Source organism: Carcharodon carcharias, chromosome 27 (genome assembly GCF_017639515.1).
Source record: "Carcharodon carcharias isolate sCarCar2 chromosome 27, sCarCar2.pri, whole genome shotgun sequence".
NCBI lineage: Eukaryota > Metazoa > Chordata > Chondrichthyes > Lamniformes > Lamnidae > Carcharodon > Carcharodon carcharias.
The window spans coordinates 17,551,709-17,575,334 of NC_054493.1; the positions used below are offsets into that span (position 1 = coordinate 17,551,709).

At 45.0% G+C, this 23,626-nt stretch overlaps 2 protein-coding genes across 2 annotated transcripts; one reads left to right on the forward strand and one right to left on the reverse strand.

The window, feature by feature from the left end:
- The first annotated feature begins 2,779 nt into the window (after nucleotides 1-2,779).
- LOC121270386 (gastrula zinc finger protein XlCGF26.1-like) lies at nucleotides 2,780-23,092 on the forward strand. Its single transcript, XM_041175691.1, has 3 exons — nucleotides 2,780-2,816; nucleotides 4,860-5,663; nucleotides 18,138-23,092. The coding sequence occupies exons 2-3, from the start codon at nucleotides 4,968-4,970 to the stop codon at nucleotides 18,951-18,953; spliced, it is 1,512 nt and encodes a 503-aa protein (XP_041031625.1). The 5' UTR covers nucleotides 2,780-2,816; nucleotides 4,860-4,967; the 3' UTR covers nucleotides 18,954-23,092.
- On the reverse strand, nucleotides 10,636-11,177 carry LOC121270383 (zinc finger protein 664-like). Its single transcript, XM_041175688.1, has one exon. The coding sequence runs from the start codon at nucleotides 11,101-11,103 to the stop codon at nucleotides 10,663-10,665; it is 441 nt and encodes a 146-aa protein (XP_041031622.1). The 5' UTR covers nucleotides 11,104-11,177; the 3' UTR covers nucleotides 10,636-10,662.
- Nucleotides 23,093-23,626: the final 534 nt, after the last annotated feature.

Below are 23,626 nucleotides of genomic sequence, written 5' to 3' on the forward strand. Positions count from 1 at the left end.
CCCAGTGGAGGCCTCAACACCCCCAATAAGAAGTAAAAAGTACCATTCACACTGAGGAGAAACCAGGGAAATGTGGGGACTATGGGAAGGGATTCAATTACCCGTCTGAGCTAGAAATTTATCAGCGCTGTCACACTGGGGAGAGGATATTTCCCCACTCTGACTGTGGGAAAGAATTCATTGATTCAACCAGCCTGCTGACACACCAGCGAGTTCACACCGAGGAGAGGCCATTCACCTGCTCTGAGTGTGGGAAGGGGTTCACAAAGTCAAACCACCTGCTGAAACATCAGCGAGTTCACACTGGGGAGAGACCATTCACTTGCTCCAAGTGTGGGAAGGGATTCATTAATTCATCCGACCTGCTGACACACCGAAGAGGTAATACTGCCGTTCGTCTGCATCAAGTGTGGGAAAGGATTCGCTCAGTCATCCACCCTGCTGATACACCAGCGAGGTCACACTGGGGAGAGACCATTCACCTGCTTCGAGTGTGGGAATGGATTCACTTGTTCATCCAACTTGATGAGACACCAGCGAGTTCACACTGACAAGAGACCTGGATGCCTGGACTGTGAGAAGTGCTATAAAACTTCCAATAAACTTATGTCCCATCAACATATTCACACTGACAAGAGACCATTCAGGTGCTCTCACTGCAGGAGTGCGTTCAAGCGATCATCTGAACTCATTGTACACCAACGAATTCACACTGGGGAGAGACCATTCCTCTGCTCTGAGTGTGGGATGGGATTCACTCGGTCAGTCAATCTGCTGTCACACCAGCGAGTTCACACTATCGAGAGACCTTTTAAATGCATAGACTGCAGGAAATGCTTTAAAAGGTCTGGGCACCTGATGCGCCATCAACGAGTCCACACTGATGAGAGACCTTTTAAATGCCCAGACTGGGAAGTTCTATAAAAGGTCTGGGGATCTGATGTCCCATCAACGTGTTCACACTGACGAGAGACCGTTCAGATGCTCGCACTGTGAGATTGGGTTCAGGCAATCGTCTCAGCTCACTGAACACCAGCGAAATCACACTGGAGAGAGGCTGCTCACCTGCTTTGAGTGTGGGAAGGGATTTACTCAGTCATCCCATCTGGAGACACACCAACGAGTTCACAGTGTGGAGAGACCATTCACCTGTTTCGTATGTGGGAAGAGATTCACTTGATCATCCACCCTGATGAGTCACCAGCGAGTTCACAAATAATTACAGTGATTGGATTTTGCTGTTAATCATGTCTAGGACTGAACCATGTTCATTGGGGTCTGTCTCTGCTGATGTTAATAAACTCCAGCCCAGTTATAATAGTTAATATTTTGCATAAAAGTCAAATGAATCAACATTGTTCTAAACGCACAGTGTGGTGAAACTTCTAATATCTCTAACGGGAGTTAGTTCCTTTTGAAGTGCTCTCCCTTTCCCCATATCCTCCTCCTCACCTCGAACAACAAATGTGAGGAGCTCATGGAACTGCTTCGTCACTAAGATTGAGACAATCTGATCAGCTGCCTCTGCTGCTTCCCTCCCTTCCACTAACCTACCTGGAAAAGTTGTATCTGAAGCACCTTCTTGTCCAAGCTCTGCACTTGCATCTTTCTTCAGTTTCTCTCATATCTCCCTCAGCTAATTTTGTCTCTGAGACCTGCCTTTGCTTTCTTGACAATATTATCACTAAACTGCTGACCATCCAACTTCCACATTTCAGACAACATCCTTAACTGTTCTGTCTCTTTTCATACTGTCCCTCTCACCTTTAAATCCACTGTTGTCTCCCATCGTAAGAAAATCCTTTGACCCCACCGTCCTCCCCCACTCTCTTTTCCCTGACTTTGTACTTGCTGGTAAACTGTTCGATCTCTAATTTTTTTCCTGTTTGCATCAAAGGTTCCTGACCTGAAGCATTCACTCTGTTTCGCTCTCTGTAGATGCTGTTTAACCTGCTCAGAGTTTCCAATATTTTCTGTTTTGAGGTCAAACAAATATACGAATTAGGAGGAGTAGGCCACTCGGTCCCTTGAGCCTGATCTAATTGTAACCTTAACTCCACATTCCTGCCCACCTCTGACAACTTTTCACCTCCTTGCTTATCAAGAATCTTATCGAGCTCTGCCTTAAAAATATTCAAAGACTCTGCTTCCACCGCCTTTTGAGGAAGACAATTCCAAAGACTCATGACCCGATGAGAGAAAAATACTTCTCTTCATCTCTGTCTTAAATGGGCCACCCCTTATTTTTAAACAGTGACCCACCCCAGTTCTAGGTCGGATTTCCACCCAGAGTATTACAGTATTTTGTTTTTGGGTCAGAGAGGATCAGTTTTCTCTGGAATGAGACAACAGTAACTATCACCCTGTTCGACATGAAACTAAACTGTTAATTCCCCATCAGTAACAATGTTAAACTCAAGGTTTCCTGCCGGGATTGAGCCGGGGACTTTCCTCATGTAAAGTAAACGCGATAATCACTGCACTGGGGAAATGAGTGTGAATCCCACCCCCCGGACAGAGGGGAACTGACCATCCATCTCTAGATCTAATTCCTAAACAGAAAATGCTGCCAAGAGTCTGCAAGTCAGGCTGTCAGGCTGAGGCTGTGACTGCTCTCAGCATTTGGAACCATCACAATGCCCGGGTGATTGACGGCAGCTCCGAACCAATAGGAGGAGGGGGCGGGGCTGGAGGTCCCAGCCCTGCAGTTGGGCCTGGTCCTCCAACCAATCGGAGTGAATGAGGGGGCGGAGCCAGGCCGTGACTGAAGCATGCGCAGCGCGGTTAATGGCGATGGCGAGACGGGTCCACAACAGGTAAAGTGGGGGATGGCGGGGCAGAGGGAGCGATGGATCCGGCGGGTGGACGGAGAGGCTCCGTAAACATGTTGTGTAAACCTCAAACCCCGGAAATAAACTGACCGGACCCCTCCCCCATTTACACCGAGCGGGACCGCAGCTCCCAGATCAATGAAGAGCCGGTTTGTAACAGGCTGGACATTGGTTCCAGAGGCTGGTCCCTGGTCTCGAGTCGGTTCTTTATCATTGAATCATTGAATGGTTACAATGCAGATGGAGGCTGTTCAGCCCGTCCTGCCTGTGCTGTCTCTGCAAGAGCAAATCAGCTGGTCCCACTCCCCTGCCCTTTCACTAACAAGACCAGCAGCAGATATTTCCCATCCCCAGTTACCTGTGGGAAAGATGATGTTTGACCTTCTTGAACTGCTGGAGTCCATGTGGTGAAGGTGCTCCCACAACGATGGACAATACAGATGGAGGAGTGCAGAGATCTTGGAGGGTTGTGAGGCTGCAGGAGATTACAGAGATAGAGAGAGGCAAGACCATGGAGGGATTTAAAAACAAGGATGAGAAATTAAAAGTTTTTTTGCTTTTTAAAGAGGAACCTTTGTAGGTCAGTGAGCACAGGGGTAATGGGTGAACACGGTTTGGTGTGAGTAAGCACACAGGCAGCAGAATTTTGGATCACCTCAAGATTACAGGGAGGTTAAATGTTTGGAGAGAGCCTAAGAACATAAGAAATAGGAGCAGGAGTCGGCCATTCACCTGTTCGAGCCTGCTCCTTCATTCAATGAGATCATTTCTACGTCAATGCCATTTTCCTGCACTATTCTCAGATCGCTTTATGTTTTTAAGATGTAGAAATCTATCAATCTCAGTCTTGAACATACTCAATGACTGAGTCGCCACAATCCTGTGGGGCAGTGAATTCCAAAGATTCACCACCATCTAAGTGAAAAAAATCCTCCTTGTCTCAGTCCCAAATGGCCTGCCCTTTATTCTGAGACTCTCTCCCCTGGCTCCAGAACCTCCAGCCAGAGTTGTCTATAAATAACAAGGGAATGGATGACAGTTTTTGCAGCAGATGAACTGAGACTAGGGTGGAGTCAGGAGATGTTACTGAGGTGGGAATAAGTGGTCTTGGTGATGATGTGTATATGTGTTTGAAAGTTCATCTTGGGGTGAAATATTTTGCCATGGGTTTGAACTGTCTGGTTCATCCTCAGACAGTTGGCAGGTAGAGGGATGGAGTTGGTGGCTCAGGAGTGGAGTTTACAGATAGGACTGAAGGCAGTGGCTTTGGTCTTCCCAATATTTAAATAGAGTAAATTTCTGCTCATCCAGTATTGGATGTCAGACGAGTCAAGATGGTGTGTGACTTGGAGGAGAACTTGGAGGTGATGGTGTTCACATATACTTGCTACCTAGCCCTTCTCAATGGTGGAGATTGAGGGTTTTGGAGATTCTGTTAAATTGTGGAGCATTTTCAGATCTATAAAATGCCGACCCATTTCCATCTGCCTCTTCCACTCACCACCCACCCCCCCACCCTCTCTCTATCCGATTCCTCTCAATGTTTTCTCTCTCTCTCTCTCCCACTTCCCTCCTTTCCTTCTCTCTGTCTTTCATGGCACATAGAATTCTCTAGCCCAGAGATGAGCATCTCTGGATGCTCCATCTTTAAATATATTTAAGGCTGAGATGGAGAGATTTTTGGTCTCTCAGGGAATCGAGGGATATGGGGAGTGGGCGGGAAAGTGGAGTTGAAGACCAAGATCAGCCACGATCATGTTGAACGGTGGAGCAGGTTCCACAGGGTGTTTGTTCTTATAGAGGTGAGAGTCTTGTGTAGGCCAGACTGGGTGGCAGAATCCCTTCCTGAAAGGACATTAGTGAACCAATTGGGTTTTTACAAAAAATGCAGCAGCTTTAATGGTCACTTCTTCCTAGTGCCAACCATACAAATTATCAGGTTCATTCAGCTTAATTTCACAACCTGCCTTTGTGTTTTTGTGGGTTCTTTCTCACTCGTTTATTTTCTGTTTTAAATCAATTTCACAGGGTATTACAAGGGGAGGATTTGCAGTCTGGAAATTCAAACCAAACATCACACCGGGACCTGACAGAGTCGCCAATTTACCATAACCTGAATATCATCACATTTTGAACATGGAAGGAAAAAACACCATTCAGAGTGGGGAGAAACCATGGAAATGTGGAGACTGTGAGGAGGGATTCAGATCCCCGTCTGAACTGGAAGCTCATTGGCGCAGTCACACTGGGGAGAGGCCGTTCTCCTGCCCTGAGTGTGGGAAGGGATTCAATCAGTCATCCAACCTGCCGCAACACCAGAGAGCTCACACTGGGGAAAGGCCATTCACCTGCTCCCAGTGTGGGAAGGGATTCACTCAGTCATCCCACTTAGTGAGACACCAGCGAGTTCATAGTGGGGAGAGGCTGTTTACCTGCCCCGATTGTGGGAAGGGATTCACTCGATCATCAGGGCTGCTGACACACCAGCGAGTTCATACTGGGGAGAGGCCGTTCACCTGCTCCCAGTGTGGAAAGGGATTTGCTCAGTCATCCAACCTGCTGAAACACCAGCGAGCTCACACTGATGAGAGACCTTTTAAATGCCCAGACTGTGGGAAGTGCTATAAAAGTTCCCTGGATCTGATGCATCATCAACTTGTTCACACTGATGAGAGACCATTCAGGTGCTCTCACTGCGGGACTGGGTTCAGGCGATCAGAAGAACTCACTGTACATCAGCGAGTTCACACTGGGGAGAGGCCGTTCACCTGCTCCGAGTGTGGAAAGGGATTCACTCAGTCATCTGCACTTTTGACACACCAGCGGGCTCACATTGGGGAGAGACCATTCACCTGCTCCAAGTATGTGAAGGGATTCACAGATCCATCCACCCTGCTGAAGCACCAGAGTGTTCACATTGACGAGAGACCTTTTAAATGCCCAGACTGCGGGAAGTGCTATAAAAGTTCCCGGGAACTGATGTCCCATCAACGAGTTCACTCTGATGAGAAACCTTTTAAATGCCCAGAGTGCGGGAAGTGCTATAAAAGTTCCGGGGACCTGATGCGCCATCAACGTGTTCACACTGACGAGAGACCATTCAGGTGCTCTCACTGTGGGACTGGGTTCAGGGGATTAGAACAACTCACTGCACACCAGCGAATTCACACGGGGGAGAGACCGTTCACCTGCATTATATGTGGGAAGGGATTCACTCAGTCATCCACCCTGCGGACACACCAGCGCGTTCACACTGGGGAGAGACCGTTCATCTGCCCTGACTGTGGGAAGGGATTCACCACCTCATCCACCCTGCTGAAACACCAGCGAGTTCACAGGTAACTATGGTGATGGTATTTTGCTGTTTATCACATCCTGGACTGAACCATGTTCATTGGTATCTGTTGCTGTTGATATTCATAAACTCCAGCCCAGTCATATGGACTAATTGTCTGGATAAAAGTCAAATAAATCAGCTTTGTGTTAAACATAGTGTGTTGAATCTTTTTAATATCTCAAACATAAGTTAGTTCCTTTTGAAGGGCCCTCCCTCTCCCCTGTCTCCTCCATCCTCACCCCCAACAACAAGTGTGAGGAGCTCATGGAGCATCTTTGTCCCTAAGATTGAGACAATCTGATCAGCTGCCTCTGCTACTTCCCTCCCTTCCACTAGCGCACTGGGCAAAACTGGTTCTGAATTCCCCCCTTGTCCGAGCCCTGATCTCACATCTTTGTCCAGTTTTGCTCCTATCTTCTATTTCCCTCAGAGCTCAGCTTATCCATGAGACCTGCCTTCTGCTCCCTTAATCCTATTCTCACTAAACTGCTGACCATCCAGCTTCCACATTTTAGCTGATCGTGTTGGGAGTTCTCTGTCTCTTCTGGTTCTGTCCCTCACCTTTAAATCCACTGTCATCACCCATCATTACAAAAACAACCTTTGAATTCACCAGCTTTGCAAACTAACACCCCATTTCTAATTCTCCTTTCCTCTCCTTGGGAGTCTCCCCAAGGATCAATCCTTGGCCCTTCCTATTTCTCATCTACATGTTGCCACTAGGTGACATAATTCAAAAGCACTGTTAGTTTTCACATGTACACTGACAACGCCCAGCTCTACCTCACCACCATCCCTCTTCACTCCTCCACTGTTACTAAAATATCAAACTGCTTATCCCACACCCAGTACTGGATGAGCAGAAATTTCCTCCAATTAAAAATTGGGAAGACCAAAGCCATTGTCTCAGTCACCACTAATTCCGTTCCCTAACTACCGAGTCCATCCCTCTCCCTGGGAACTGTCTGAGGCTGAACAACACTCTTCACAATCTTGGTGTCAGAGTTGACCCCAAGATGAGTTTCTGGCCACATATCCACACCATCACTAATACCAGATATTTCAATCTCCATAACGTCACCTGTCTCCACCCCACCCCAGTTCATCTGCTGCTGAAATCTTCATCCACGCCTGTGTTACCTTTAGACTTGGTGATTCCAATACATTCCTGACCAGCCTCTCACATTCACCCCACCCCCACACGGAAATGTGAGATCATCCAAAACTCTGCTGCCTGTGTGTTTTCTCACACCAAGTCCCATTCACCCTTCACCCCTGTGCTTACTGACCAAATTGGCTCCTGGTCAAGTAATGCTCGATTTTAAAATTCACATCCTCATTTTCAAATCCTTCCATGGCCTCATCCCTCCCTATCTCTGTAATCTCCAGTTTCACACCCTCTGAGATATCTGTGCTTCTCATTCTGACCTCTTTAACATCCCTGATTTTAATTACTCCACAATTGGTGACAGGGCCTAGGCATGAAGCTCTGAAATTCCCTCCCTAAATTCTCCATCTCTCTCCTGATCGAAGATTCTTGTTCAAATCTGCCTCTCCAATCAATGTTTTGGCCATCCACCTTAATGTTGCCCTATGTGTCAATATTTTCTTTATGAAACTCCTCTGAAGCACCTTGGGGATGTTTTATTACATTAATTATATTATATAAATACAAGTTGTTACTGTTTCATATCAACCAGTTTGCGCACAGTAAAATTCCAAAAGCAGCAATCAGACAAGTACCAATTAATCCAGTTTTTTTGGTGGTGTTAGAACACGAATGTTGGTCGCACTGCACCAGGAGAACTCCCTGTGTACAGTATGTGGAGCTGAAAGCTCTTGTATTCATTTAGAACCTTTCACGTCCTCAGAACAGTGTCGGGTGAGGGGAGGCAGTGGTGTAGTGTCACTACATTGTCACTGGACTGGTAATCCAGGAACCCAGGGTAATGCTCTGGGGATCTAGGTTCAAATCCCACTGAAGCAGATGATGGAATGTGAATTCAATAAAAATCTGGAATTAAAAGTCCAATGACAACCATGAAACCATTTTCATTGTTGTAAAAACCTGTCTGGTTCATTGATGCCCTTAAGGGAAGGAAATCTGCCGTCCTTCCCTGGTCTGGCCTATGTGTGACTCCAGACCCACGGCAAGGTGGTTGGCTTTTAAACACCCTCTGAAATGGCCCAGCAAACCACTTGGTTGTATAAAAAGTGCTAAAAACAAGTCAGCACTGTGGGTGTACCTCCACTACATGGACTGCAGCAGTTCAAGAAAGCACCTCAACACCACCTTCTCAAGGGCAATCAGGGATCAGCAGTAAATGTGACGCCCACGTCCCATGAATGAATAAAAACATGTATCAATAATCAGGATACTGTTACATTAATCATCAGAATCCGATTACAACAATAATGATGATCCTATTACATTAATGATCAGAGTCCAATTACTTTAATATTCAGGATCCCAACACATTAATAATCAGGATATTATTACATTAATAGTCTGGTACCTATTACATCAACAAACAGGATCTTATTGTATAAATAATCAGCGTCCTATTACATTAATAATCAGGATTCTATTACATTAATAATCAGGATCTAATTACGTTAATTACACGGTTCCCATTGCATTAATAATCAGCTGCCCATTGCTCCAATAATCATGAAATTATTGCAATTATCAGGATGCTAATCCATTAATAATCAAAATTATTTCAATCATAGAAAGGTAGGAGGGAGAGTAAGTTTTGAAGAGGACATAAGGAGGCCACAAAGGGACACAGATAGGTTAAGTGAATGGGTAAAGATCTGACAAATGAGGTATAGTGTGGGCAAATGTAGCATTGGCCATTTTGTCAGGAAGAATAAAAAAGAAGCATATTATCTAACTGGTGAGAGATTGCAGAGCTCTGAGATTTTACTTATTCATTCATGGGATGTGGGCTTCGCTGGCTGGGCCAGCATTTATTGCCCATCCCTAGTTGCTCTTGAGAAGGTGGCAGTGAGCTGCCTTCCTGAACTGCTGCAGTCCATGTGATGCAGGTACACACACAGTGCTGTCAGGAAGGGAGTTCCAGAATTTTGACCCATCGACAGTGAAGGAACAGCAATATATTTCCAAGTCAGGATGGTGAATGACTTGGAGGAGAACTTCCAGGTGGTGGTGTTCCTATCTATCTGCTGATCTTGTCCTTCTAGATGATAGTGGTCGTGGGTTTGGAAGGTGCTGTTGACGGAGCCTTGGTGAATTCCTGCTAGTGCATCTTGTAGATGGTACACACTGCTGCTACTGTGTGTCAGTGGAGGAGGGAGTGAATGTTTGTGGATGTGGTGCCAGTCAAGCGGGCTGCTTTATCCTAGACGGTGTCAAGCTCCTTGATTGTAGTGGGAGCTGCAGTCATCCAGGCAAGTGTGGGGTATTTCATCACAATCCTGATTTGTGCCTTGTAGACAGTAGACAGGCTTTGGGAAATCAGGAGATGAGTTACACGTCACAGGATTGTTAGCCTCTGATCTAATTTTGTAGCCACAGTATTTATATGGCTAGTCCAGTTCATTTTCTGGTCAGTAACCCCCAGGATGCTGATAGTGGGGAATTCAGTGAAGTTAATGCCATTTAACCTCAAGGGGTGATGGTTTGATGCTCTCTTGTTGGAGATGGTCATTGCCTGGCACTTGTGTGGCACAAATGTTACTTGCCACTTGTCAACACAAGCCTGGATATTGTCCAGGCCCTGCTGCATTTGGACATGGACTGCTTCAGTATCTGAGGAGTCGCGAATGGTGCTGAACTTTGAGAATCAACAGTGAACATTCCCACTTCCGACTTTATGATGGAAGGAAGGTCATTGATGAAGCAGCTGAAGATGGTTGGGCCGAGGACACCACCCTGAGGAACTCCTGCGGTGATGTCCTGCAGCTGAGATGACTGACCTCCAACAACCACAACCATCTTCCTTTCTGCCAGGTATGACTCCAACCAGTGGAGAGTTTTCCCCCTGATTCCCATTGACTCCAGTTCTACTACAGTTCTGCTTTGCAGACCATTTCAGTGGAAATGTAACTCCCAAACTCAAAGAGCATCAGCCCACTGGAAGCAAAGTCAGTCCAACAGAGCGTGAGCCCACTGGAAGAAAACTCAGTCTAGCAGAAAGAAACCCTTCGACCCTCCCACTTCACCAAGTATCAGAATGAACATGGCTCAGTTCAGATGAGATTAACAGCAGCAATAGCAGAATCCAACCCCTACAATCAACCATGAACTTGCTGGTGTGTCTGCAAGTTTGATAACTGAGTGAATCCCTACCCACACTCAGAGCTGGTGAATGGCCTCTCCCCAATGTGAACTCGCTGGTGATTCTGCAGATTGGAGGACAGACTGAATCCCTTCCCACATTCAGAGCAGATGAATGGCCTTTCCCCAGTGTGAACACGCTGGTGTGTCAGCAGGTTAGACGATTGAGTGAATCCCTTCCCACATTCAGATCAGTTAAATGGCCTCTCCCTGGTGTGAACACACTGATGTGTCAGCAGATTGGATGACTGAGTGAATCCCTTCCCACACGCAGAGCAGGTGAAGGGTCTCTCCCCGGTGTGAACTCGCTGATGTGTCCGCAGGCTGGATGATTGCGTGAATCCCTTCCCACGTTCAAAGCCGGTGAATGGCCTCTCCTTGATGTGAACTCCCTGATGTGCCACTAGGTGGGATGACTGAGTAAATCCCTTCCCACATTCAGAGCAGGTGAATGGCCTCTCCCCAGTGTGAATTCGTTGGTGATTCCACAGGTCAGATGACTGGAGAAAACGTTTCCCACACTCAGAGCAGGTGAATGGCCTCTCCCCAGTGTGACCACATTGATGAATCTTCAGTGCAGACGGGATCCGGCATCCCTTTCCACAATCCCCACATTTCCTCGGTTTCTCCATGGTGCGGGTTTCCTTATTTCTTTCCAGGTTTGACGATCAGTTGAAGCCCCATCCACACACCGAATACGTGTACCGTCTCTCCCTGTTATGAATGGTGTGATACACTGGAATACATTCACTGAGGTCTCTCTGTCTCGGTGATTTTCCAATCACACTGACGTTTAAAATCTTTTGGAGCAGACAAAACAGACAAACATTTCTTCTTCTAGATTCAAAGGCCGGTAATATTCAGGTCCCAATGAATCAAGTGACTGTTAGATTCTTACATGACGTTTGGTTTGATAATCTGTCTGCAAATCCGCCCATTCCAATGTCCTGCAAAAGGAGTTTACAAAAGTCATCACTGTCAGTACAGGATAGAAACTTGGACCAGGCAATTCTAGTTCCTATGGATCATTCTTTCCTCAAAAGCTGTAAATCTCCATCCCACATACTTTCCCTCCATTCTCACTCTCCCATACCTAAAAACACCCTTCCAATTCTCCTGAAGGTGCGAATCCATGCTGATCGACAGATCCATGCTTGCCAGTTCTATATATCTATTGGAGAAAAACTTATGTAACATAGATACTGTTTTACATGATGCATGGGGGATGTGAGGAAACACTTTATTTAGGAAGTGAGTGGTCATGATCTGGAACTGTCCGCTTAAGAGGGTGGTGGAAGCAGAGACAATCAATGATTTTAAAATGAAATGGGATGGCACTTGAAGGAAATAAACTTGCAGGGGAATGGGGATATAGTGGGGGAATGGGACTGACTGACTGAATTGCTTGACAGAGAGTCAGCATTGACTCAAGTTGCCAAATGGATTTCCTCTGTGCTGTAATGACTCTATGACTGGAAATATACAAAGTAGCTACAGCACTATATTGCAAGAGTAGAAATAATGACAAATGTACTTTATTACAGAAACATTAATATATCTAATATATAGCATATGACAACACTAAATCTGCACAATATTAATTTACTGTCCCCATAAATGCCAGCCATCTCCTGGGGAAACCACCCCTTTAATTAGAAATATTAAGAAAGAGGCCATCCTTTTAGCCAGACAAATAAATGTGACGAGCTGAGGGAGCAAAGGATGTCAATGCCTTTAAGAGTGAGAGAGAGACCTGGGCCAACCTTTCCAGATCTGCACTCTCCCTGGATTCACTTCCTTTCCATTCAGTTCCTGCAAGTCAACAATTTAAACCCATAATGAGAAAGGAAATGGAAAGGGGGAGAAGAGAAAGTGTTTTACTCACAGAAGTGGGACAGGGGTAGAAGTTTTGGTGTGTGTGAAGCTGAATCTTCATTCAGAGCTTGTTAATCTGCTCATTACAGTTTTGCTGGGCAGTAATGAACATGTTCACAAGCTCAAAACAAAAACAGAATTACCTGGAAAAACTCAGCAGGTCTAGCAGCATCGGCGGAGAAGAAAAAAGTTGAGGTTTCGGTCATGAGGACTGGAAACGTCAACATTTTTCTTCTCCGCCAATGCTGCCAGACCTGTTGAGTTTTTCCAGGTAATTCTGTTTTTGTTTTGGATTTCCAGCATCTGCATTTTTTTGTTTTTATCTCTATGTTCACAAGCTCATTGTCCAACACCTGCATTCAGACAATGAGCTTGTGCAGCCATTGGCACAAAGCCCAATTCAGGTCCACCAGCTCTTCCCATTGGTCAACCCGGTCCGACCACAATGAGGGAGCATAACCCGTGCCCACGTGGGGGCGGGGGGGGGGGGTGACTTTGACCTCCAGACATGCTGAGCTATTGTCCACTCCGGAGTGTTTTGCTTCTGCAACCAGAACTATTGCTCCCAATGGGACACCGTGTACTGGGAACGAACCTCTGAGTCATTGTAAAACAAAAACAGAATTACCTGGAAAAACTCAGCAGGTCTGGCAGCATCGGCGGAGAAGAAAAGAGTTGACGTTTCCAGTCCTAATGACCCGTTGAAGTTTAGATTTAAAAAAAACCTCAAGGCTTAGTGGTTTTATTTCTGAATTCAGAGCTGCATCTCAAACATACCAATTGAAAATATAGGTTTTGACAGTTGTTCAAGTTTCCATCTGGGATTTAAACAACTCAGCCTTTACAAGTTGCTGTGTCATAAGATCACTGCAGTACTACATTACATTACAAGACTAGAAATAGTAATAAATGTACTTTCTTGCAGAACCATAAATAATATATCCAATATGTACAATATTACTAGACATATCTATGTTATTACGATCCCCTTAAAATAAACAAATTCCCAGACAACCCCAATGGAATAAACCTAAGGATAAGGTTAACTTTTAAAACTTATACTGTAACAATCAAATTAAAATCAACATATATGAAGCCTGTATTAACAGACAAACAGGATTTGAATAGACAGGATAAATTTGACTTTAAACAATTTATACAATAAAAACAGTTTCCACAAAATCACCAGCATTTCCCCCTCAGCATATTTGGCACTAATTCCAGTTACAGAGTCCCACAACTCTCTGTATTTCCCAGGGGGAGGGAAAGAAAGTGTTTCACTCACAGATGTTAGTTAGAGGAGGAAGTTTTAGTGTTTGTGGGAAGTTAATGACAAATGTTGTGTTGTTTAAAATCAAACTTGAAAGAAAATAAGGGGAAGACATTTTATGAGCTCCACTCCCTCAGCTGGTAGCCCAGCGCGCAGGCGCAGAAGGGGCTGCTGACCCGAGCTGTCTGGAGCAAGCGCAGTGCAGCTGCCGCCAGCTGTCGCTCTCGATTATTTTTGGACCAGCCGCCGTAGTCAGTTGGGGGAGGGGGAATTTGCCGAGCGGCTTCTCGTTCTGGCCGGTGCCGGTTGCCTGGAAACCTTGGCTGGAGGAGGTGCAGGGGGAGCGGGAACAATGGGAGGGGGCGGGGCTCCAGTGTCCGCGTGCCTGGTCTGCAGACTGGAACCCGAAGACGTCATCGCGGAGCAGAGTGATTCCTATTGGCTGATTCAGGCAGGGTTCCATTGTGGACGTCACAATGCGGAAGTTGGACAATGAGCTTCAGAACAAAAACAGAATTACCTGGAAAAACTCAACAGGTCTGGCAGCATCGGCGGAGAAGAAAAGAGTTGACGTTTCGAGTCCTCATGACCCTTCGACAGAACTTGAGTTCGAGTCCAAGAAAGAGTTGAAATATAAGCTGGTTTAAGGTGTGTGTGTGGGGGGCGGAGAGATAGAGAGGTGGAGGGGGGGGTGTGGTTGTAGGGACAAACAAGCAGTGATAGAAGCAGATCATCAAAAGATGTCAACTACAATAGAACACATAGGTGTTAAAGTTGGTGATATTATCTAAACGAATGTGCTAATTAAGAATGGATGGTAGGGCACTCAAGGTCTAGCTCTAGTGGAGTTTTTTTTTATCATGGAAATAGGTGGGAAAAGGAAAATCTTTATAATTTATTGGAAAAAAAAAGGAAGGGGGAAACAGAAAGGGGGTGGGGATGGGGGAGGGAGCTCACGACCTAAAGTTGTTGAATTCAATATTCAGTCCGGAAGGCTGTAAAGTCCCTAGTCGGAAGATGAGTTGTTGTTCCTCCAGTTTGCGTTGGGCTTCACTGGAACAATGCAGCAAGCCAAGGACAGACATGTGGGCAAGAGAGCAGGGTGGAGTGTTAAAATGGCAAGCGACAGGAAGGTTTGGGTCATTCTTGCGGACAGACCGCAGGTGTTCTGCAAGGCGGTCGCCCAGTTTACGTTTGGTCTCTCCAATGTAGAGGAGACCACATTGGGAGCAACGAATGCAGTAGACTAAGTTGGGGGAAATGCAAGTGAAATGCTGCTTCACTTGAAAGAAGTGTTTGGGTCCTTGGACGGTGAGGAGAGAGGAAGTGAAGGGGCAGGTGTTGCATCTTTTGCGTGGGCATGGGGTGGTGCCATAGGAGGGGGTTGAGGAGTAGGGGGTGATGGAGGAGTGGACCAGGGTGTCCCAGAGGGAGCGATCCCTACGGAATGTCGATAAGGGGGGTGAAGGGAAGATGTGTTTGGTGGTGGCATCATGCTGGAGTTGGTGGAAATGGCGGAGGATGATCCTTTGAATGTGGAGGCTGGTGGGGTGATAAGTGAGGACAAGGGGGACCCTATCATGTTTCTGGGAGGGAGGAGAAGGCGTGAGGGCGGATGCGCGGGAGATGGGCCGGACACGGTTGAGGGCCCTGTCAACGACCGTGGGTGGAAAACCTCGGTTAAGGAAGAAGGAGGACATGTCAGAGGAACTGTTTTTGAATGTAGCATCATCGGAACAGATGCAACGGAGGCGAAGGAACTGAGAGAATGGGATGGAGTCCTTACAGGAAGCGGGGTGTGAGGAGCTGTAGTCGAGATAGCTGTGGGAGTCGGTGGGTTTGTAATGGATATTGGTGGACAGTCTATCACCAGAGATTGAGACAGAGAGGTCAAGGAAGGGAAGGGAAGTGTCAGAGATGGACCACGTGAAAATGATGGAGGGGTGGAGATTGGAAGCAAAATTAATAAATTTTTCCAAGTCCCGGCGAGAGCACGAAGCGGCACCGAAGTAATCATCGATGTACCGGAGAAAGAGTTGTGGAAGGGGGCCGGAGTAGGACTGCAACAAGGAATGTTCCACATACCCCATAAAGAGACAGGCATAGCTGGGGCCCATGTGGGTACCCATAGCCACACCTTTTATTTGGAGGAAGTGAGAGGAGTTGAAGGAGAAATTGTTCAGCGTGAGAACAAGTTCAGCCAGACGGAGGAGAGTAGTGGTGGATGGGGATTGTTCGGGCCTCTGTTCGAGGAAGTAGCTAAGGGCCCTCAGACCATCCTGGTGGGGGATGGAGGTGTAGAGGGATTGGACGTCCATGGTGAAGAGGAAGCGGTTGGGGCCAGGGAACTGGAAATTGTTGATGTGACGTAAGGTGTCAGAGGAATCACGGATGTAGATGGGAAGGGACTGGACAAGGGGAGAGAGAAGGGAGTCAAGATAACGAGAAATGAGTTCTGTGGGGCAGGAGCAAGCTGAGATGATTGGTCTACCAGGGCAGTTCTGTTTGTGGATTTTGGGTAGGAGATAGAAGCGGGCCGTCCGAGGTTGGGCGACTATCAGGTTGGAGGCTGTGGGAGGGAGATCCCCAGAGGAGATGAGGTCAGTGACAGTCCTGGAAACAATGGCTTGATGTTCAGTGGTGGGGTCATGGTCCAGGGAGAGGTAGGAGGAAGTGTCTGCGAGTTGACACTCAGACTAAAACTTCCTCCTCTGGGTAACATCTGTGAGGAAATCAATGCTTCCCCCTTTCCATTTATTTTCTAATTCTGGGCTTAAACCGTTGACTTGCAGGAAATGAAGTAAATCCAGAGAGGGTGCAGACTCTGGAAAGGTTGCCCCAGGCCTCTCAATGAAAGGGGTGGTATGTCCAGGAGTTGGCCGGTATTTAATGAGACAGTACAGTCATATAGACGTTGAGTATTGCTGTAAAAAGGGAGATTCTGTCCAAGCTTTTCATTTGCATGCATCAGAATAGATGCAAGAATGTCAAATTTCAAAGGGAACTATAATTCATATTGTAAAACAGTGAGCTGATTGTTTTGCGAGTATACTCAAGTCAAGTTGTTGCTTCGGGGTATGCACCAGGGAACAATCACGGCTAGCTTTTATTTAAATTCAGAAAATCCGAGTCAAATCCGGTTGGTTGAGAGATGCCACTGGGGGAAACGACAAGGAATAGTTGTCCATGTAGCTTTTGTTGAATTGAAAAGGCACAATGCCTAGACAAATTCATTTTCCTTGCTGAGGACCAGGCCCAATAAAAGATTATCAGGTGGACTCACAACATGGCTCACTTACACTTGCTAGAAGGTCTATTTGTCCTTATTCTAGGTCCAGTCCACTACACGCAAAGGAATTTTTCAGGAAGTCTTGCTACAGCTGTACAGGGCATTGTTGAGGCCACACATTGAGTATTCTGTACAGTTTTGGACTCCTTCCTTAAGAATGGATATAGTGCCTTGGGAGCCATTTTAGAAGGTTCACTAGGCTGATTCCTGGGATGAAGGATTGTCTTACGAGAAATGCTAAGCAGGTTAACTCATTGGAGTTTAGAAGAACGAGAGGTGATCTTATTGAAACAAATAGCATTCTGAGGGGGCTCGACAGGGTAGGTTCCCTCTCATGGGGAAATCTAGAACAAGGGGACACAGTTTTTAAAAAGGGGTCTCCTATTTAAGAAGGAGATGGGGAGGAATTTATTCTCTCAGAGGAGCACTAGTCTTAGGAATTCTCTTCCACAGAGAGCAGTGGAGATGGGTCATTGAATATATTCAAGGCCGAGTTAGACAGATTTTTGATCAATAAGGGAGCGAAATGGTAATGGTGGATAGGCAGGAAAGTGCAGTTAAGGCCACATCAGATTAAGCATGATCTTATTGAATGATGGAGCAGGCTTGATGGGATGAATGGCCTACTGCTGTTCCCATTTCTTATAACCTCCATCTTCAGGACAGGAAGCAGTGAACATGAATCTGTGGATCAGCTTGAATCAGCACCTTTAGAAAAATTGGAAGGGTGTATATTTGTTACGGCAGAATGAGGATGTAGGGAAAGTGTGCGGGATGGAGATTTAGAGATTTTGGGGAGTGAGAGAGGAAAGAATGTTCCATCAAAATTACAATTGTCTGTTCTGAACTTCTCCCCTTTTCTGACAGGACTCTTGTAAATTCCTTTTACAGGACATTAGAGGGGGAGGATTTGCAAACTGAAATCTCAAACCAAACGTCACATCAACAGTCACTCAGTGAGTATCATCGGCCTTTGAATCTAGAAGGAGAACTGTTTGTCTGTTCCGTCTGCTTCAAAAGGTTTTAAACATCAGTGTGACTAGAAAAGCACCGAGACACACAGGCCCGAGTGAGAGTATTCCAGTGCACTGACTGTGGAGAAAGCTTTAACAGGTTACACAGCTTGACAAAAACATGAGACCATTAACAGCAGGGAGAGACTGCACACGTGTTCTGTTTGTAGGAGTGTTTTCAACTGATTGTTGAAACTGGAGAGACACAAGGACACCCACACAATGGAGAAACCGTGGAAGTGTAGGGACTGTGGGAAGGGATTCCGGTCCCCATCTGCACTGGAAAATCATCGACGCAGTCACACCAGGGATAGACCATTCACCTGCCCTGTTTGTGGGAAAGGATTCACTCTCTCAGCCAACCTGCTGACACACAAGCGAATTCACACCGGGGAGAGACCATTCATCTGCTTCAAGTGTGGGAAGGGATTCACTCAGTCATCTGCCCTGCGGAGACACCAGCGAGTTCACACTTGGCAGAGGCCGTTCACCTGCTCTGACTGTGGAAAGGCATTTACTCAGTTATCCAGCCTGATGACACACCAGCGAATTCACACTGGGGAGAGGCCATTCGCCTGCTCTGACTGTGGGAAAGGATTCACTCTGTTTTCCAACCTGCTGAAACACCAACGACTTCAAACCGGGGAGAGACCTTTCACTTGCTCTGAGTGTGGGAAGGGATTCAATCAGTCAACTAACTTGCTGACACACCAGCGAGTTCACACAGGGGAGAAACCGTTCACCTGCTCTGACTGTGGGAAGGGATTCATTCATTCAGCTGCCTTGCAGACACATGAGCAACTTCACACCAGGGAGAGACCATTCACCTGCTCTGAATGTGGGAAGGGATTCAGTGATTCATCCAACCTGCTGATGCACCAGCGAATTCACACTGGGGGGAGGCCATTCACCTGCTGTAGCTGCGGGAAGAGATTCAGACATTCATCCACCCTGAAGTACCAGCAAGTTCGTGCTGAGGAGAGGCCATTCATCTGCTCCGCTTGTGGGAAGGGATTCACTCAGTTATCCAGCTGATGAGACACAAGCGAGTTCACAGATGATTGCAGGGATTCTGCTGTTATTGCTGCTGTTAATCACATCCAGGACTGAACCATGTTCATTCTGACTGTTGGTGAAGTGGGAGAGTCAGAGGGTTTCTTTCTGCTGGGCTGGCTGGTCTCACGGCTTTGCTTCCAGTGGGCTGATGCTCTTTGAGCCTGGGAGTGCACATTCCCACTGAAATGAGCCACAAAGCTGATTAAGTACATTTATTATATCCTAAATAGTAAATAGTGTTTTTCCTACCGCTACTGATAGATCACAAATAAATACATTTGTCACTGTTCCATTGAGTCTACAGCATGGGGCCAGGCCAGTCGGCTCAATTGGTCTATGTCAGTTTTTATGCTCCACATGAACCTCTGCTTCATCTCCCCCCATCAGCATATCTTTCTATTCCTATATCCCTCGTGTATGTATCTAACCTCTGCTTAAATGTATTCATGTTTTTCACCTCAACCACTCGCTGTGGTAGCAAGTTCCACATTCTCACCACTTACTGGGTAAGGTTTGTTATGAGATCCTTATTGGATTATTGAATCCCTTCATAATCTTAAAGACTTCCATCAGGTCATCCTTCAGTCTTCTCTCTTTTTTCTGAAAAGTGTCAGTGAAGAAAATGCTTTTAGTTCTGGTATTGTTCTTTTTCTAAATGGAGATCACTAATGTTGACAGTTCTCCCAGTTAGTCTAACCATGGTTCGAAACAAGTTGAACATAAACTCCCTGCTTTTCAATTCTATCCCTCGCGAATGGAACACTATATAAGGACCACACATTAAAGGAAAGATGTGAATTCTTTGAGAGGCTGGAGACAGGATTTATGAGAATGGCACCAGGGATGAGGGACTTCAGTTAGTTGGAGAGACTGGAGTAGATGAAATTCCTTTCTTTAGATCATAGAATTATGCATTCGGCCTATCAATTGCATGCCAGCTCTCCAGAGTGAACCAGTCAGTTCCATTGCCCTGTTCCATCCTCACGTCCTTATAGTTTTATTTGTCCACCCAATTATCTCCGCTTCTCTCACCCTCATTGGAAGCAGATTCCAGGTCATGACCACTCACTTTAAATACCTACAAGGCTCACAGAGCAAAGAGGGAGGCCATTATGCCCATCTTGCTCATGCTGGCTCTTTGAAAAACAACTCAATTAATCCAGTCACCCTGCAGTTTTCTTTTCCTTTCAAGAATCTATCCAGATCCCCTTTTAAAGATTGAAGTGAATCTGCTTCTCGCATCGTTTTCAGGCAGTACATTCCAAATCACAACAACTTGCTGTGTTTTAAAACAAATAATTCAGGATATTGTGTGTTTGAAGTTTCACAGAGTATTCAAAATGGTGTCAAAGATGTGGTTATTACACAAAATTAATGTTCAATCTTTATCAATGATTTTGACGAGGGGATTGTGTGTAATATATACAATTTTCTGGACAATTATGAAACAATACATTTCTATAGCACCTCTCAGGACCACAGGACCTCTTAAAGCATTCTGCAGCCAATGAAGTAGTTTTGAAGTTTCATCATTGTTGTAATGTATGAACTATAGATAGGGTAGTCAAATTTCATTTTAAAAATCAATCACTTTCATCCTGTATTCACTGTTATAAGTAACAAGGTCAAGGAAGCCATTTTAAACTCTTAACATGTGGCTTCTTGAAACTTTTGCACATTGTATAACTTTTCTTTATTAAATAAATATTGGTTTTGTGTTAATAGCCAGTCATGAACCAGATGATTATTCAGTAATGAACCTTGAATAAGTTATCACTTAGTGAATCAATGTAATAGATAATTATTTTATAAAGGGTGCATCTGCATTTTAAAAATGAACACCATATAAACCTATTTTTTTCTAGAAACTGCAGAGCTAGCAGAAATTGTTTAAACAAACAAATTATTTTCTAATTTTGATAAGCTATAGGACATCATATTCTGCCAAAATCCAGTTTAAGAATAAGGCTCATTGTTTAATCAATTCAAGATGAGTAAAAAAGCTATTGTTTTCCACAAACTGTCGTTTTGAACCACTGTATCTTGTATTAACCAAATGTATTGATTAAATATTATTGTATTAACTATCACTAACAGATATTTAAGTAGTGAGCCTTAATTGAGTTACAATTAATGAATCAATAATGAGTCAGTAGTTATAGTAAAAGACTGAGTTTTATTTACTGTAAAGATGTGCAACCTTACTGCTGCGTACATAAAGAATGTGCAATGAAGATAAATGTACTGGCAAGAGAGACCTCCAAGCTCTGATTAGCCTCAAAATTTGAAACTGTCTGAAAACCTGTCTGATTGTGTAGAATCAGATAAAGGGATTGTATGAAACAGTTCCATTGTATTCCTGTCGATGATAATGAGAGGAGGTTGTGTAAGTAATTGTGAATACAATTAATCTAGTAACTAAATTGACCAATTGTCATGTTACAACAAGCCCCACACTGATTCGAGGTAATGGTCACTTTGGGGATAAAAGGTCTTCCTTGCTAGCCAAGTACTAAAGATTCCCAAGGCTGAGTTCCAAGGAAATTACTGTCAAAGAAGGAGCCAGAGAGGGTGACGCTTCTACGGACTGATCACCCACATGAAGTTGTAAAAAGTTAATGTCTTAAAATTGTTAAGTAAACCTTTATCTTATAATGTCTAGGGGACGCAATGGTGTAGTGGTATTGTCGCTGGACTAGTAATCCAGAGACCCAGGGTAATGCTTTGGGGACCAGGGTTTGAATCCCACCATGGCTGATGATGGAATTTGAATTCAATAGGAATCTGAGATTAAAAGGCTGATAATGACTCATGAAACCATTGTCAGGGAAGGAAATCTGCTGCCCTTACCTGGTCTGGCCTACATGTGACTCCAGACTCTTAAATGCCCCTCTGAACAAGGGCAATTAGGGATGGGCAATAAATGCTGGCCTGACCAGCAACACCCACATCCCATGAATGAGTAAAAAAAGTTTTTTTTTTAAGTTTACTATCCAGAGAAGTCTGCCTTTGCCTTAATTGGTTAAAATCTTGTTCGGACCAAAGTGAATTTATTAAGAGGCAAGCTGAAATCAGTTGTTACAGATCGCAAGATCAGATAATATAAATCTTAAATATCAGATATTACATTTATATAGCTTCTTTCACAACGACAATACATCACAAAACGCTTTTGAAGTATAGTCACTGTTGTAAAGTTGGAAACATGGAAGTTGACATTTACACACCGCAAGATCCCACAAACATCAATGTGATAATGAGCAGATGATCTGGTTTTAGTGATGTTTATTTATAAATATTCGCCAGGACACCTGGGATAGCTCCCCTGCTCTTCTTCAAAATATTGGCCATGGGAACTTCCATCTCCGCCCAAAGGGGCAGACAGGGCCCTTGAGTTAGCAACTCATCCAAAGGGCAGCAGCTCCAACAGTGCAGCACTCCCACAGTGCTCGCACTTGGAATGTTGACTTTGATTTTTGTCCTCAGGTCCCTGGAGTAAGTCTTCAGCCCTCAGCCTTCTAACTCAGAGATACGAGTGTGATCCACTAAGCTTTGGCTGACACTATAGACAATACAAAGTTAGAAAGGAAAAGTTATCCTTTAAATTCCCCACATTTTGCCTCTAGTGCCTAAATCTAATAATCAAAACTCCAATCTAAATTACATGTATTTGACTGACAAATGTTAGTGTTGGCTTACAGCCACAAGTTTTGAGCTCCCATTTGAACCTCTGGCTCTTTTCTGTCTCTATTGCTCATGTCAATGATGGAGCTGAGGGCTGAATTTAGTTGAAAATAACAGGGTCTGTAATGCAGTTAAGAAACTGCCATGGGTGTTGACTAATACGAAGATGCTGGAAGGCTGACTGGGAAGTAGACCTCCATCCAATTGAGGAAGGAGTGGGGAGTGACCGGGGCTGATGGTGACATGACCCCTGGGGTTCAGTTCCCCTGTGTCCAAAGCGGGGAGTCATGGGAACAGCGTACAGAGGAGCTGAAGAAAAATCATTTGGGTCCAGAATATTGTGCACATCCTTTTACTCTGGTTGTCTTTGATCCTTAAGTAATTTTCTTCTTTTTAACCATGTTCTGTTTCATTAATAAACTTTTATCAGAAAAGTATTTGATTTTGCTGGGCTTTACATGATTAGATTTATGCACTTTAGGGAGAGTGGCAGGCTCTTTAACAGAAAATGAGTCCCTCTAAGGTAAAGGAGCCACAGGGGGAGATGAGATTTTATTTTTGACACAGCGATGTTAGAAAATGGGGTTCAGGGAATTAATTAACCCTTTGTCCCCCTTTCCCAAACTCTTCAATGATTCACAGTGATAACACTTATTGGTGACAGTGGCTAGATATTATTCAAATAAGAGCTGACACTTGCTCATGTCTGAGCAGTAGTATCAAAGTGCAGCAGCATTACCATTACACTCTGGATAGAAGCACCATCTCCACGTAAATGCTCCCTGGTCTGTCCCAGACACCATGGCACCAATGTAATTTGTAAAACCTCTACAAATCCTTGTGCTTGGGGAATCACTTCTTTTACTTTTATACATTGCAAAGTCTATGGAGACATTTAACCCAATCATTGCCAAGCTAATATTTGAATGAACCAATTAAAAATCTGTCATTGATCCATCTGTACCCGT